General features: G+C 57.3%; 4 protein-coding genes across 4 annotated transcripts; 2 read left to right on the forward strand and 2 right to left on the reverse strand.

Annotated features, from left to right (window-relative positions):
* Window positions 1-1,835: 1,835 nt before the first annotated feature.
* On the reverse strand, window positions 1,836-5,870 carry F5144DRAFT_210300 (T-complex protein 11-domain-containing protein). Its single transcript, XM_066783016.1, has one exon. The coding sequence runs from the start codon at window positions 5,406-5,408 to the stop codon at window positions 2,331-2,333; it is 3,078 nt and encodes a 1,025-aa protein (XP_066645560.1). The 5' UTR covers window positions 5,409-5,870; the 3' UTR covers window positions 1,836-2,330.
* A 473-nt stretch (window positions 5,871-6,343) lies between these two features.
* On the reverse strand, window positions 6,344-7,597 carry F5144DRAFT_210323 (uncharacterized protein). Its single transcript, XM_066783017.1, has 2 exons — window positions 7,169-7,597; window positions 6,344-7,091 (listed from the first exon to the last, which is right to left on the reverse strand). Exons 1-2 carry the CDS (start codon window positions 7,413-7,415, stop codon window positions 6,382-6,384), a joined length of 957 nt encoding a protein of 318 aa, XP_066645561.1. The 5' UTR covers window positions 7,416-7,597; the 3' UTR covers window positions 6,344-6,381.
* A 3,222-nt stretch (window positions 7,598-10,819) lies between these two features.
* Window positions 10,820-12,398, forward strand: F5144DRAFT_592195 (uncharacterized protein; the record flags this gene model as incomplete). The annotated part of the gene is made up of 2 exons (XM_066790344.1): window positions 10,820-11,698; window positions 11,820-12,398. The coding sequence occupies 2 exons, from the start codon at window positions 10,820-10,822 to the stop codon at window positions 12,396-12,398; spliced, it is 1,458 nt and encodes a 485-aa protein (XP_066645562.1).
* Window positions 12,399-14,934: 2,536 nt separating this feature from the next.
* On the forward strand, window positions 14,935-16,246 carry F5144DRAFT_547268 (glycoside hydrolase family 5 protein; the record flags this gene model as incomplete). The annotated part of the gene is made up of 6 exons (XM_066787464.1): window positions 14,935-15,147; window positions 15,226-15,272; window positions 15,342-15,408; window positions 15,462-15,519; window positions 15,597-15,838; window positions 15,902-16,246. The coding sequence occupies 6 exons, from the start codon at window positions 14,935-14,937 to the stop codon at window positions 16,244-16,246; spliced, it is 972 nt and encodes a 323-aa protein (XP_066645563.1).
* Window positions 16,247-16,496: the final 250 nt, after the last annotated feature.

Here is a 16,496-nt window from a genome sequence, read left to right on the forward strand (position 1 = left end):
ACGTGCTTTCGAGCATCACTGGGATTGGTCGTGTGACCTGAATGGGAGAAGGGATGATGAGCGAGGTCGACAATGCCATGGCTGCGACGAGAGCGAGTTCCGTAACGGTGGACAACAGTACGAGCCAGTCTTGGTGTTTGCATGCCGTAAGCAGCACTTGATGAAGCCACATCTCGAAATAGTCTAACACGATGGCCTCCTTGGTTTGCGCGGGCTTCTTGCTCTGTCGTAACCTCAGCCAAGGGGCAGTGATCTTTGCCTGGACCGCGACGCGAGCCCACAAAGCCGCGAGCACTGTCAAGGCAGCCGTCGGACCGTATGTCCAAAGGTAGCGGAGGTGGTGAGTTGCCGGCCCAAGGCCCTGGTACTTCTGGGCCATGGAAAATAAAACCTCAATGGCGAGAACCAAGGCACTGAAGGCAATTGCAAATCCGATGAGGGCTCGCCGGCGTAAATAGAGAGGCCGCCATTGCGAAGCCGGCGCCGAGTTTATCGCGTCGGCATGGTCAGGGCCACTTGCTCTGGTCGATTGGGAAAGCCGTATTCCATTGTCTTCGTTCTTGGGCGGAACTAGGTGACTTGGCGTTGGGGAAATGGCAGGTGAGTGGAAATCAGCCTGGTGTCTGAGTAGTGGGGGGTTCGACTTTATGGGTATTGTTGACTGCGAGGCTATATTCGCGGCCCTGTCCCATTGACCAAGAGTAAAGCGGAGCTTGGAAAGGGACGGCACCATTTCCCAAGTCCAACCTGATGTTGAACGTGGTTTGACGGGGCATGAGGATCGAGGATGGAAACAAGCAAGCTGTCTGAGCGAGCGGAGAAAAATAGCAGCAGGCTTAAACTCCCCCTATTGGGACTTTGTAACGTTGAATATTGCAGGGGTGGGACTCGCGATCCCGTTGGATTACCCGCAAATAGACCCCCTGGGATTTGGGGGCCGTTGATGCGAATACATGTGGTACCTTGCAGATGCTCGGGGTACCCAACTTCGTAGCCTGATCTCAGGCCCCATGAATCTCTGTGTTACAACCAATCAAGCACCGTACCCAACTTGTCCCGCGTTGGGTCCGTCAATCTATTCCGTGCGGCAGAGCATACACAGCCTCAGCCCTGCCGCTCAACGACCGCCCCCCGGCTCAGATGTCTACTACCTTCCATGTTTGATCCAACTCCCAGTACAAGTGCAACCCGCCCGTCACTTCCGTAGCCGCATACATTTCTAGCCGAAGCTGCTCTAAGCCAGTGCCACAGACGTGCTTCACAATCATACCTACCTATGCCCGCCAACTTGACTAGCCACCACCTTCCCCCCCTTCTGCTTACCCCTTTGCCAAATATCATCACTCGCCTTCTCCCGGTGCTGCACGCTACCCTTCATAACAACGACTAGCTGGCACCCGCCGATTTTAGTTTCGTCGGTAGCGTCCGAACAGTTCTGAGTCATACCAAGCGGCTTGTTTGCTGTCAACCGGGATGCCGGAGCCGAACACTTCTCCGGCTTACAAGCTGCCGCACGACGTGCTCTAGAGGCCGTAGAGCTCGAGCCCTGACGCCAGCCACACGCGGGTAATTATGGATCTCGGCAGCAGCGCGCGTACCCGTTGTTAGGTGTGCCCCTGGCTCGTTTTATGGCGGTGCGGTTGTCGAACCTCCATGACGAGCTCGGGGTTGGTTGGGCCAGGTAAAAACGATCATGATCTTATCGATACGGGCCACGAGCGTGTTCATTTCGACGTTGTCCAGCTCACCCAGATTGAATACTGCCGCGACCGAACGGCGGCGAGGAAGTACAGGTAAGGGATCGCAAAGCCTGGAAAAGGGGGCTGGAGCGCCAAGTATCTTCAGCGCTGCCTGTGATTGTGCTTTCTGGGCTACCGAGACCGAATCCACGAAAGGGAGAACCAAGAAATGAATGCTGAAGTTGACAAAGTTACATGTTCTCGATGAAAAAAGACGCTGGAACCTGCTGTTCAACAGAGCGCCCTATGTACGTGGATGCGGGACTAGGCTATCGAAGCAACCGAATGCGCGAGCAAACAAAATAATGGAAACTGGAGCCCGTCCTCCCCCAACCCACCAACGCCATAGAGAGAAAAGGAAAAAAACAAGCTTATGCCAGGGGCAAGAAACCGTCGAGGCGATGAAACAATGCAAGACCAAGACCCGAATCACGCTTCACCCTGCCATCAATGTAGCCCATCAAAATCCCCCAATGATCGATACCGTTGCCCCAGAAGATGCACGCCATTCCGTCCCGTCCCATCCCATCCCACCCGACCTTCGAGCCAGTCCCGCACCACCGACCTCACAACACCCCAGCACCCACCACCTCACTGCGCAGCAGCACCCTCCGCCTCCACCTGCTCCGCAACCCGATCCCACCACAACCCATGCGCATCGCGATCCACCACCGACACCCTTCCCATCATATCAACCATATCCCTCACCTTATCCACAAACTCCGCCAGCCCCAGCCCCGCCAACTTCTCGCCCGCAGTACTCGTGGCCCTCACCTTCTCGCTCGCCGACGCCGCCGCCAGCCTCGCTAGGACATGCCCCCGCAACCTGCCCAACAGCAGCCGCAGCACCGGCTCCCTGGGCCCAGCCGGGTCACGCTGCTGCGAGGGAGTAGCGGCCTCAGCGCTGGCAGCGAGGAACTTGTTGACGAGCGCGCGCAGGTGGTGTTTGGTGGCGGCGGGCATGGAGCGGCCGGTCTCGAGGGCGGCCATGACGCCGTCGGCGGCGGCGTCGGGGGCGAGGTCGGGCTTCTCGAGGACGGCGAGGATGCGCTGGGCCTCGGTGCGCCAGGGGGCGCGCACGTCGCGCTTGAGGAGGTTCTTGCATTGGAGGAGAATGGCGCCGGCGGTGATGATGCGCCGCGTGAGCTGGCCGGCTTCGAGGATGCGTTTGTGGTCGAGGAGGAGCATCTCGGGGGTTTCGTCCTGTGAGACGGGGGCGACTTGGGTGAAGAGGTCGACGAGGAGCTGGGCGTAGATGCGGTTGGCGGTGAGCCGTGAGGCGGGGTGGTTGATGCCTTCGGGATCGCGCCGCGCCGTCTCCGCCAGGCCCTTCTGCCGCGCAGCGCGCCACGCTTTGGTGGCGACGGAGAGGTCGTGCTTGCCGGCTTCAAGGTCGTCGGCGAAGGTCTTGGCCTCGTACGTCGGGGCCTGTTCAATGAGGCGGGGCGCCGCAAGTTGTAGTAGGTAATTGGCGTAATCGCTGAGCATGACATCAATGAAGCCATTGAGGGCCTCGAGGCGGTCCACGTAGCTGCCCTGGTTCAACTTGTCCTCCACGAGTGCCTTGACCTCGTCGTCCCTGACAGGAGCACAGAGCTTCGGGAGCAACGTCCCCATCGCCTGGAAGAACTTCTCGTACGAGAAGCTTCCCATGCTGAACTGGCGTTGTGCAATGTCGGTATCAAGCAGCTCGCCGATAAAGGTATGCATCGAGTTGCCGGGCTTGACAAGTCGTTGTAGTTTCTCCCGGGTCAGGTCGGCGACTTTCAACAACAGGTAAAAATGGGCTTCTTGGTTGTGGGTCTCCATCGTGGCGCGCATCTCGCGAAAGAGGGGTGCAAGCAAATGTTCCTGTTGTTTGTGGTACTCGTGGGGTTCGGTGCGGAACTCCTTGTTGATGGCCAGCTCATGGACCACAATGCGGTTCTCGGGTAACAAGCTCTTGGCGTTGGGAACCACGACGCTGACGCGGAAGGGCTCCGGTTTCTTTGATGGCGTTGCCGGCGGCGTTGGGGTCTGTGTTTGTGTCTCGTGGTTATCCTCGACGCCGAGAACCCCCATGGCCGTCTCTGTGACAGAGGGATCCGCCACACGCGGCTTGGTGTCCCCCACCGGCTTCTTGACCCGCGTCTTACGGGCAGCCTTTACGGCGTCCGCGACGAGCTTCTTTCCCTTGGATGCACCAGCTAGCTTCTTGATCCTTACAAGCAGCAAGAGCTGATTGTTACGGATACTTTCCTTGTACACCTGGTCCACCGAGCCGTCCGTGGTGTCTTTCACGGACTCCCAGATGGCATCCAGCTCAACGAACTGCATGACCATCAAGCCGACGAGCGAACTCGAGTCGCGAGCTTTCCATGCGATCAAGGCGTTGTAGAAGGTAGCATAAACTTCGGGAAATTCCCCGAGTAGCGCTGGTGGCGGGGTGTAGTTGTTAAAGGCTGTCAATCGGCCGAGGATGTTCTCGAACAAGACGAGCAGGTCTCGCGCCTTGCCTACCAGTTCTTGCGATTGAGGATTTGCGAGGTTGTCTTTCGGCATTGGGTGGGCTTGGCCTGGCCCAGTCTCGTCCGGAATTTCCGTTTCTTCCTTGTTGCTGAGCACTTGCGACGGATGGCCGAGTATGAGAAAGGCACTCAGGAAGGACCGCACCGCAGCCATCTCCTCCACCGACCCAGGCTCGCCCTCGTCGAGTCCACAAATGCGAAGGATACGTGCGGTCAATGCCAGCACGTTCTCCTGCGAGAGCAACAAAGTCACCTCGTCAAACGATGTTTCTCGAACCGCATCCAGCGACAAACCCAGAGCCGAAAACTCGGCCACGGACTGTTTCCTCTTGCCGGCTTTCCAATATGACTGTATCCTAGAAGCAGCGGCTTCTTCGGTCAAGGGAGTTGGCTCGCATTCCTTCTCCTCTTGGACTTCGGGCAACATCACATCCGGCGAGGGGGCCTTGCGGGTCCCGAGGCTGTGGCCGCGTTCTCTTCCCTTCACCTTGGCGGCGTTTCGGCTGCGCAGCTCTTCCCTCCTCCTTTCCGCCTCGGCAAGGCGCTCCTCCATCTGGAGCTTCATCTTGCGAATCTCCTGTTCGCGCTTCTCCTTCATGCTCTCAGCGACTGCCTTCGCCCGCCTGACCTCCTCCGCACACGCGGCGGTGATCTCGGCGAGGTTGCGCTCCCGCGCCTGGGCGGCGGCAAGCGCCCGCTCCTCGCTAGCACTGGAGTCCCTGGGTGCGGCCTTGGCGAGTGCCGCTCGAAGGCGCACCTTTTCGGCGTGCGCAGCACGGTCAGCGAGCCGCGCCTTGCGGTCTTCCAGGATCGAGGCCCGACGGAGATGCTGGGCAATGTATTTGCTCTGGGGGCCTCCATTGAGGCCGTGCCCATGCGAGGATCGCGAGTGGGCAGAGGATATGCTGTTCCGGCGCGACGAGGCGGCGCTGTCTTTGCGCCGGGTCTGGTTCAACGGCCGGTAAAACAGTCTTGCTGCAATATGCGGTGGCGGCGTGTACACCCTCGTATCCTCAACCTCCCCGTCGACCAATTCCATCTCCTCCGCAGGCGGCGAGAGCGCGCGGTCTGCATTCGCCATGGTCATATCCGCAGCCGGCTGCCCGGTAGACTCTTCGATGTTGCGGGCGGGATCGGTCAGGTCCAGCGACGGGCGCCGCATCGTGATTGACGTTCGCTGCGGGGTTCGGTCGAGGCGGATCGCGGATTTGCTCGGATTTCAGGGCGGAAGTCTGGAATCGATATCTGATCGGTGTTGGGTGGATATGGGCGTCTTTCTCATGGACTTTGATACAAACGGCAATCTGTGGGTCTCGGGAAGGCAGCTGCAGAGTCGCACGCAGGAGAAAGCACGCCTGAATGACGAAACACTTCAACACGCTGTCGCGGAAAATGGGTAGTTAGGGCGACCCCTCGGGCAGAGTTCGAAGCTTCGGAAGAAGAAAGAGGAAAAAATATCTGGTTAAAGAATGTTACGGAAGAAGAAGCAGGATCGACGAAAACTAGCGCCGATGGGCCCTGATCTTATTGTTTTGCTGACAGAGCAGAGAATGAACTTGAAGGCAAGGCAAAAGAAGAACAATCGGTGGAAGGCTGGGGAACCATGATGACGGCAGCAAAGCTCCCACACCACATTGAGTGGTAAGCTGCAGTGCGGGCAGGTGGGGCACGTCACGAAGCCCTGGCGAGCGCGCTGAGGCGAGTTAGGTCAGCTAGGGAGTTTATTCCATACACTAACAATTTGTAGTGTGAGGAACGAGGCTTTCTGCTAACCCAACCCAAACAGACCAAACACCCCTCTGAGACAATGGCCTGTCAACCAGTGAGCCCGCCCTGCAATTTCGGTCTTGTGACGCAAGTTCCTCCAACTCCAAACAACACTTTGTTCTCGGCTCAAGGCAGCCATGTCGGCCAGACCGAACAAGGTCAGAGCGTTACGAAAACATCCATGCCAGTACCCTGTCCCTATCCGTTTGCAGAAGTTAATTCTGCGGGCCTTGTTGTCGCCGTCGTCGCTGTGCAACGCAGCAACACTTCTTCGTTACTGGGACCTGACTGATTAGGTACACTGACGTGATGACATCTTGGGTGTCATAGATAAGAGTTCCTTGAACGCATCATAGGTAATGGATGACTTATCCCCCAATGACATTCCCTCGCTGCATCACGACCTCCCGCCCAACGTCGAGCTCCACCACCGAACTATTAATCGTCAAAGGCCGACTAAGAGGATTCCCCCTCCCTAACCGCGACCCCTGTAATTCATGCACCAGCCTCTCGCCCCAGGTCGAGTCTCCCGGCAACTCCGGTGACATCCAAATCGAGTCATCGATGACCATCTCGGCCTTGCCCACGCGGACGAACACGCCCCGGTCGCCCTTCCCGAACCGCTTCATCCTCCACCGGCTTGACGCCGGCGTTGTCCCGTCGTCTCCGCCCCCGCGCCGCCGTTTCCGGCGCCACATTAGATACCAGACCTCCCCCGCCACCAACAACGCCACCATCAGTATTAACCCGATTGTCAACCCGGCCGCCGCCGCGGGGGATATATTCGAGAATGGCTCCTCCGATCCCGAGTCTGCCATTGTGGTGGCTGTTTCCCTTGCCGGGGTCACTCGGGATATTGTGGGCATGGCAGGCGATGTGGTGCTGGGGACATCTTGTTGATGAAACGCCGGCTCGACGAGCAAAAAGCCTGGGCTGGATAGGTCGGGGTCCGATGCCACAAACTCTCCTCGGCCTGTCGGGGGCTTGAAGCGGAGCACATATTTCGTCTCGTTGGCGAACTGCGCCGTTGGGGGATCGGATGTCACGAGCTTGAGGTTGCCATCGTGGGCAAGGTTGACTGACCCTTATTGGTAATGTTAGCGGCCCTGGCCGTGATGAGATGGTACCTCGGTTTGCGTTTGCTTGCGGACTTACTTGCCAGGCACACTGCCACCGGGTCGGGGCCGGGCTTCCAACTTGTGAGCCACAAATCGTAGATGCTGTTGTTGAGGGCATTCCAGGAGAAGACCACCTCGTCGCCGTGCGTGTAAGTCTCGGCGAAATCGGGTTTGTCCCCATCCGGCGTGTTCCACAGGTATTCCCTCCGAGCATCACCCGTCTTTTCCTCTCTTCGGACCGGAGGCGTAGCCTGGTGGCCAGTTGGCCGCCCCCATATCGCCATGTTAGGGTTCTAAGACAAGGGGATTGTGATGCACCGAATGTGTTGCAAAACGCCGAGACATCCAAGTCGCACCAAATCCGGATCACAATGGAAGACTCAAAGTGGACGTCTTAGAGAGTTTATCTTTTCGGGCAGCTACCCTGGAATTTCGGAGCTTTCCCAGCTCTTTTGCTGACGCTGCAGCTTTCTCACCGATGCACCCCTTCAGGGAAACTCATTGTAGGCGGCCGATCGGGTCGCAGACCGACAATGGCAGCTCGTGCACGGCTGGACAAATTGAGTCGTCGACATGCACGTCGAAGCGCTTACTCGAACCAACAGGCAGTTTTACGGCCCCCAACACTGGTCGGATTGGTGGCCGAGGCCTAGCACGGCGCTTCTACCATCCTCCTGGGAACCACGATGTGACGGGGGAACCAATGGCACCGCGCCAACTTTAGTTGACCTCCATGCGTCAAGCGAGAGAATACCCGCGAAGATGCCGCAGCCAACGCCGCGAGCCGGACTAGGCCTGACATGTGTGGCTGCGGTACAAAATTACCTGGACTGCGTCTGCCACTTCTTGTAGCTTGGATGGCGAGCCCGACCTGCGGCCTGGGTTGCTCAGCCAGCTCCCGAGACATGTCTGTCATGCACCATGATGGGTATCTATCGCATTGAGGTGCAAGGCACCTGGGAAGGCGGATTACTGTGTATGTATGTTTCCCGTTCGGCGACTTACAAGCAGCCATCTACATGTCCCCTCCCCGCCCCTCAGCACGAACCCACCCGTCTGTTTCAGCAACAACCCGACATGAACGAACATGCAACATGCCCCGCCGCCATCCACGTCCCTATCACATGCATACACACATACCCACAACACCATCTGCATCCCAAGAAGGTTCATGTAGCGTAGCCATGCACGGCGTCCGATCCGCTTGTGCAACCCGATCTTAGCTGCTGCGCATCCGCGACCCCGCCGCCTCATGCACCCCTGTCACATCAACCCAAGTGTACTTTGTAAGTGTGCGTGTGCCATGAGGCGTTTCACAGCCGACTTGGCCCCGCCAGAGACCTGCCTGCGGGTCGCATCAAGGGCGGCACGGCGGATTTGGGGCCTGGTGGGAGCGGAGATGAATGCCGTTGCGGTGAACGGTGTTCGGAGTTCGGGTGCGCAAGCCGCCACGTGAGGTTGGGGGCGGTCCTCCTCGCCCGGGGCTTCTTCGTGGTGGTTATCTACTGCCTGCCACCCGAGTGCCACGGCTAGGCAGGAATTGAACTGACACTCCTGGCCGGGCTTTGAGCTGAGCTGATGGGGTCCCTTGACGGCGCTCTCCGTTCTCTAGTCGTTGTCTCTGTATCGTGACATGGGCGTCTCATGACCTCTCTTACCGTTCTTCCCGGGCTCAAAAACCCGATATTGCGCCCATCTCGCGCCGGATGTGTGGACATCAAAGGCGTGAATAGTACGAGGTGAACCTACCTACCCACTCTTCTTCCCGCCCTCCTCACCTACCCCCAGCCGTCCGTTGACAGCCTTCAGAGCGCCAGATATGATCTACTGCAGAATCACCACATCACCATAGTCAATGGCTGTTTTGTCTGTTTTTGTCCGCCTTTGGGCCGTTTCGAAACTTGATCGTCGGGCACATCTCAGACATCATCCCGTCTTCTGACGGGCATCACCCGGCCTCATTCCGGGGGCATCGGACCTCAATCCCCCCGATCTCTCCGCCACACGACGCAACGGAAAACGTGGGCTCTTTGTCTCGCTGCCGGAGGAACGGACACCGACTCCCTAGCCATGGACCATCCACCATCTGCTTCCGTTCTTTCTCCCGCCGAAACCAGTGTTGGGCTCACATTCCGCACTGCTTGCTTCCGCCAGCCACTTCGGCCCGGACACCATGACCGACGTCATCCCAGTAACCAAGCCGCCTGCATCACCGGATATCCGCCGCCCTATTTCGCTGATCGGCACGCTTTGTCCTCGCCGCCACTTCCGTATTCCGAGTTCAGGCGCGAGCCAGGGAATAAGATGTTTCTGATGAAGGAAAAATGATCCAGGGAAGTGCAAGACCCGTTGTTGTTAGTTATCTGATAACACTCGGGAAGATATGCACTCCGCATGTTGGGTTCCGTGGCCGATCTGTCATGGTGTGAGGTTGCAGCAAAGCTGGAGACTCTGGGCGACGCCGGAAACTTAAAAGCAAACCCATTGCGGGAGGGGCTAAAAATAAATAACTAGCGGCCAAGCCTGGGCCTAAAGTTACAATCTCGAGGCGGGACACGATGGATGGGACGGGAAGATTGATGAGGTGCCGTCGTCGGGAACAGCCTTTTCTTGGTGCTTGGATGCCCTGTCGTTCGCAAAAATGGGGTCCCCGACATGCCGACGGGGTTTTCGCCGCTCAGGATCAGCACGATCAGGAACCTCAGTCAGCAAGCTTTTTGGACGAATGCTTTTTTCTGACGATTTCAGGGGTTGATCGCCTCTTCCGGACACAGTGCACGCACTTTGCTGCGGCTGGCGCGAGGAAAAAGTTTATCGCCGTCTTGGAGTCCAGAAGCGGCAAAGGCTCAGAAGCTGCAAGATTTCTGTCGGGCTGAGGGTCCGACGAACGCGAAAAGGGGGGCCATTGGAAATCCACCTGGGCGTCTTGGCTGCTTTAGGGGGGAATGTCTTCAACAACAGTTGACTTGACTCCTTGACAGAGCGACAGACAGCGACAAGTCTCTGACAAAATTTCGTCATGTTCAAGGGCTCGGATCCCCAATGGAACGATCAGCTTTCCAGACCTCTAAATGTGGCGCGCTGAAACGCAGGACTCAAGATTTTCAGCAGCCCTGTGGGACGGGAATCCCAACTCAGCCAAGGCACCGTGTCAATCCTGCTCCACACAAGAACGCTTATCCCGGGTCTGAGGGGACAATCGCCGCCGCAAAAGGAACTGGACAAACCAGACGAAGGTCGAACCCTGCAGAAGGCATGTGGCAGTGGAGGCAGCACTGCAGCCATCCGAAGTGCGGCACCTGCGTCTCTCCAGCAAAGTTCCGGAATCATCCAATCAATGTCCTCCCCCATGCTCACTCTTTTTGGGGGGGCTGTTCAAGAAAAGGAGGGATGGCCGGGAAGCTGAGTTGAGAATGGCGTGGCCTGGATCTCGTATTTCTGTCCTTCATTTCCTCGGGCCTTGCTGTGAAAGCTGTTTGCTGACACACGCCCAATTCTGACCCTCTCGACTTTTTCTTGTGCCTCCATTTTCCGGCGGCATCTTCTCCTTCGTCGCATTTCACGGGTGGTCTTGTTTCAACATATTTTCGGGGGAAATGCTGGTGCATGCTGTTGGACCCGCTGCGACCCCATGATTTTGTCCAAGTCCCTCCATGGCCCAGACCGCGTGTGGACGCCCTTTAACAAAATGATCACTCGGAAATCCTCCCTCCTCCTCTCCATCGCCGCCATCAGCCTACTCATCCTTCTCTACACCTCGAGGATAGGCGGCTGGTCCGGCCTGGACGAGCCCTACTACCGCCCCGACCATGACCACCACGACCCGCACAAGAGCCAACATGCCCCTCAGGGGAACCCCCACGATACCCCCCATCCTCCGCCTCCGCCGCCGCCGTCCGACCCGGGATGCGAGGGCTTCCCGGACACCAGCAAGGTGCTGCTGGTCATGAAGACGGGCGCGTCCGAGTCCTACGCCCGCATCCCCACACAGCTGATGACAATGCTCCGGTGCCTGCCCGACTTCCTCATCTTCGGCGACATGGAGCAGAACATCGGCGGGCAGCGGATCCACGACAGCCTCGACAAGGTGCTGCCCGAGGCGCAAGAAGGCAACTCGGACTTCGACCTGTACCGGCGCCAGAAGTGGTGCCTCGTCGACCAGGAGGTCTGCAACAAGCTGGGCGACCCGGCCAAGGAGGGGTGGAACCTGGACAAGTACAAGAACGTGCACATCGCCGAGAAGGCCTACAAGATGCGCCCTGACTACGACTGGTACATCTTCGTCGATGCCGACACCTACGTGCTGTGGCCGAACCTGATGCAGTGGATCAAGAAGCTGGACGCGAGGAAGAAGCTGTACCTCGGCAGCGTCACCCTGATCCACAACTTCAGCTTCGGCCACGGCGGGTCGGGCTACCTGGTCAGCCAGGCCGCCATGAAGGACTTTGTGGGCGCCAACCCTGGGGTCGCCAACGAGTACGATCTGCAGGCGCAGAAGGAGTGCTGCGGTGATTACATCTTTGCGCGCGCCCTGAAGGACAAGACCGACGTGGGGGTCCAGCAGATGGTAAGTCTCTTTTATCCGTTCTCGCGCAGGAAACAGGACGCTTGCACAACCAAGAGAGGGGCTCCGGACCCCCTACACACTCTTCCCCCCCAAGGAATACATGCTAACCCTCCCCTCACAGTGGCCCACGATCAACGGCGAGAAACCCGCGACGCTCCCCTTCGGCCCCTCCCACTGGTGCCACCCGGTCGTGACGATGCACCACATGAACTCCGAGGAGATCAACAGCTTCTGGCACTTCGAACGCAAGCAAACACGCAAGCAAACCAAACGCCCCCTCCTCCTCCGCGACATCTACGACGAGTTCCTCGCCCCGCACCTCAACGAGACGCGCGCCGACTGGGACAACCTGGCCGACAACCGCTTCTACCTCGACCCGGAGCGCAAGTGGTCCGACTGGCAGCTGAAGCGCACCAAGAAGGCCGAGGAGTACAACGAGCAAGAAAAGAACGCGCACAAGTCCTTCGAGGACTGCGGCGCCGCGTGCAAGAGCCTCGGCGCGGGCGACTGCTTCCGCTACAAGTACGTCGACGGCGCCTGCAGCATCAGCAACGCCTTCATCATGGGCAAGCCCGTCAAGCCCGCCGACGACGACAAGGACCGCACCATGAGCGGCTGGGACATGGACAAGATCAAGGCGTGGGTTGCTGAACAGCCTCCCTGCTCGGATGATGTCAAGTGGCCCAACGTCAAGACTTGAGGTTGGGGACTGGGTGTCCCTCCCCCACATACCCTCCTCCCTGTTTTTCCCAGGTGTCTGTCGTCAATAGGTGAAGCTGGGTTGTGTGCGAATGGGTGAAGCATCATGTCGCCCGCTCGCAGGATGGGGCCGAGTGGGCGTAACGAGGTCAGGGCAGGGAGTTGGGTTGGGGAGTTGTTGGAGGTCACACAGTTGCATCATACACTACACCGGCGCCCGCTTGATGGCTGGAGGTCCCTGTTGTTGGATATGGAACACCCAGGGCGTATTTGGTTGGGTGTCTTTGGCGTTTACGGAATTTGATGTCTAACGATATGTCGGGCCCCCAATTGGGTATAGACCGGGGGTCATGACGGTTGCATTTCCAGTTCCTGTATACACAAATAGACGGAGAGCTGTATGTAACGGGCTGGTGTACACTAGAATCGTATTGTATACATGTATACATGGGTCTAATCATTCTATCGGCGTCTTGTTTCCTTCCATGATCCATCTTGCCGCTTCTATCTCAGTGTTAGACTGTCCGACACATCCCCATCCTCCCATTCTCTTCGTTGGCAAGGGACTCTGGGGTAGTACCGCAGAACCTCATCCCCATAGATCATACATCGGGTTCAACTTCATGTCTCCAGTCCGAGATGGTGAAAGATGCAGGGGGCAGGTTGAATGATCCATTCCCTTGAACAGCCAGCTCTGATGCCGAGTTATAATCCTCACCATATCGGCTTCATCTTTCACTTTTCAGTTTTTTCTTTGTTATACAATTCTCGGCATCAATAATATATGCGGCAAGTAATGTCTTTGCGGTGCCTAAGAGCCCGAGCCCCCGAGGACAGCGGCGCGCAAGACCGTCCGCTTGCTCTGCCCCGAGCCGGAGGATCCTAAGCCAGAGGATCCCGAGCCAGAGGATTCCGCCATCGGATTCCGACCCTGAGGATTCTGAGCTTGTTTTTGCGGAATCCTCTGGCTCGGGATCCTCTGGCTTATGATGAAGAGTGGAGTTATTTATTTCGAGAGCGAATGCTGGAGCGATTCCACTCTTCTCTTCGCCTCAATGGTATCCTCTACTGGAAATCTAAGTAGGAGTACCCCGGCTCAATACCAGGTAGGCAGGCAATGCTCCCCTAATATCCAAGCCCGACGATGGTGGCGCCTTGGTTATTCGGCGATTCTCATCCCAGGGGGGGATAAGATGGACGAGGAGGATGAGATGGACAGGGGGAATGAGATGGACAGGGGGAATGAGATGGACAGGGAGAATGAGATGAACGGATGATCAGTCTCTTCGGCCGCCTTCCATATCGTCCACACTACATCGCCTTCATCTCCATCTACAACATTACTATCTACCACACTCTTTGAGACGACTGGCCAAGGAATAGACACCATCTCTGCTTCCGATAGGCTAGTTCCCGCTGCTCCACGAAACGGAAATAACGAAACCGGTATGTCATTTGTCATGTTCAGACTCACCAAACTGTGGGGGGTAATCAAGGAGGGCGGGCGCACAATCGGCGCCACCATTATCACAAAGGTTATCGCCTCGACATTCATTGGGAGATAGGGCTTCCCCACGTTTGTCTTTGGCGGCGTAGCTCTAACGCTTGGGTGGCTCTTGATTACGACCTGGGGCAGCGTGGAACTCTACAAGATCAAGGCAAAATAGTCCACCGCATGGTCTCAGGCCGAACTTGGGCGTGACGAACGGATCACCGTGGCGCTGGCGAATAGTAATTATGGGATTCGAAGCTCACCCTGAGTTCCTGCACCTCTTGGCGCCTTCTTGCACAGTATTTTAGAGGCTCTTTCCCCACAAACACCTTGCTCACCATGAAGTCCGTGTCCTGATGTTGTCTAGCATATGCCAGACCTGCGTATACGGTATACTATTGTTTTCTTTCGTTTCCCCACCGTTCATTGTTTTCTTTTCTCGTTTAACTAGTAATTCGCAGCTTATTGTCCTCGGCCCTACTATTCAACATCTGTCCTGTAACGCAGGCTGGTGTCGCTAAAGGTGTTTTACGCACCGGTGTCCCCTCACAAACTGTTAATCAGTTGGCTTGAGCGGAGGCGTATTGGTTTCCCTGTGCCTTCCATATCGTGGCATGGCTCCCGCCGCGGGCGTCCGGTTGATTTCGAGAGGGCGGAGGAAGCAACCCCTTTTAGGGAGCCATGTAAAGGTCACCCCGCATGTGCCGGCTTTTGTAGGTCCCGGTTGTATGGAATTCGCGCCGGCAACGACCTGGGGATCGCTAAATGTAACAAACACGCCGGGGGCAGTTATTACCGGTGATGATGCTACAAGACCCGCCAGCCAACAGCCCGCGCCTACGGTTTCCCAGCGGCTTTGCGGCGAGCGAGTTAATAAAGATCTGCGTTGACCAGGCCTCGAGGGCGGAGCAAGCGTTTCCGAGTTGTACCTGATGCCCGCAATACAATGGCGATGTCGTGTGCATACATAAGAACGTATGGCGCAAGGCAGAAGAATTCGCCTTTGACACCACAGCAATAGCTTGTTGAAGAGTCTACCGTCCACATGAAGTTGCTCAACGTCCTTCTCGGCGCGGTGGCCGCCAGTTCGGCGCTGGCGGCACCGGCGCCTGATGCGCCAACTCCGACAACCAAGGAGAAGCGCGCCGGCAAGTTTAAGTTTGTCGGCGTCAACCAATCTGGCGCCGAGTTCGGCAAGGATACGCTACCGGGGCAGCTCGGCAAGCACTACACCTGGCCCGCTAAGTCGAGCATCGATGTGAGCTTTGTCCTGTTGCTGTGTTGCTCTTGGGGGCGAAATATGAGGCTAGGTTGGGGCAACTGACATGACCAATAGACACTCATCGGCAAGGGCATGAATACATTCCGCATTCCGATCATGATGTAGGATTCTCTGTCCCTCGGCAGAAAATGGAACAAGGTATGGAAGGGAGTGGTTGACAAAAATAACAGGGAACGCCTCATCCCTACGAAGATGACGGGCACCGTCAACGCCACATATTCGCAGGGGCTCACCGATGTATGGAAGCGGTGGTCAACTGGAGAAGTGAAAATGACTGACCACGCGTCCAGATCGTCTCATACGTTACCGGCAAGGGGGCCTACGCTGTAATTGACCCGCACAACTTCGGTACTCACCTGATCTACCTCCTCTTCCGACGCGTCCAACTTCCACAACGGACAGCCCATACTGACCATCCCCCATAGGCCGGTACTACGAGCAAATTATCACCGACGTTGATGGATTCAAGGCGTGGTGGACGACGACGGCCAAGATATTTTCCAGCAACGACAAGGTCATATTCGATACCAACAACGAATACCACGACATGGACGACAAGCTAGTCTTCAACCTCAACCAGGCCGCCATCGACGGCATCCGGGACGCGGGGGCCACGTCGCAGCTAATCTTCGTCGAAGGCAACTCGTGGACAGGGGCATGGACATGGGTGGGTTCCCGTTTCCATCCCCAACATTATCACAATTCACTATCTAACCCCCCCATTCTCCAGGTCTCCTCCGGCAACGGCGCGTCGCTCCTCAACCTCTCCGACCCCGCGGGCTCCGACAAGCTCGTGTATGAGATGCACCAGTACCTGGACAGCGACGGATCCGGCACGTCGGAGGCGTGCGTGTCCGGGACGGTCGGGCAGGAGCGGCTGCGCGAGGCGACGGCGTGGCTCAAGGCCAGCGGCAAGCGCGGCATCCTGGGCGAGACGGCGGGCGGGGCCAACGCCCAGTGCATCGCGGCGTTGACGGGCATGCTCGCGCACATGGCGGAGAATGCGGATGTGTGGATGGGGTGGCTGTGGTGGGGCGGGGGGCCGTGGTGGGGGACGTATATGTATTCGATGTGAGTTTTCTTTCCGTTTTCTTTCCCTTTTCCTTTAGATTAATATTCTTTCTTTTTCTTCTTTTTCTTTTCTTCTTTTTCTTTTCTTCCTTTCTTCTTTCCTTTCTTCTTTTTTCTTTTTTTCTTTCCTCCCTCTCCGCTATTATACCCAACGTACTTCGGGGAGTGCTCTAATAGCCCAAATTCTCTTATCCCCGTACTTCCCGTGTGCTTGCTGACCTGGTTCGATGGTCCTAGGGAACCACCCAGCGGTG

Source organism: Chaetomium tenue (assembly GCF_020726465.1).
Source record: "Chaetomium tenue strain MPI-SDFR-AT-0079 chromosome Unknown F5144scaffold_3, whole genome shotgun sequence".
In the NCBI taxonomy this organism is placed as follows: Eukaryota; Fungi; Ascomycota; class Sordariomycetes; order Sordariales; family Chaetomiaceae; genus Chaetomium; species Chaetomium tenue.

Excerpts from the sequence above, each read along its gene's own strand:
- F5144DRAFT_210323 (XM_066783017.1), bottom strand. The coding sequence starts at position 7,415 with ATGGCGATATGGGGGCGGCCAACTGGCCACCAGGCTACGCCTCCGGTC. Across the intron at positions 7,092-7,168 it reads GGTGGCAGTGTGCCTGGCAA|TCAACCTTGCCCACGATGGC; the intron begins GTAAGTCCGCAA and ends AATAAGGGTCAG.
- F5144DRAFT_210300 (XM_066783016.1), bottom strand. The coding sequence starts at position 5,408 with ATGCGGCGCCCGTCGCTGGACCTGACCGATCCCGCCCGCAACATCGAA.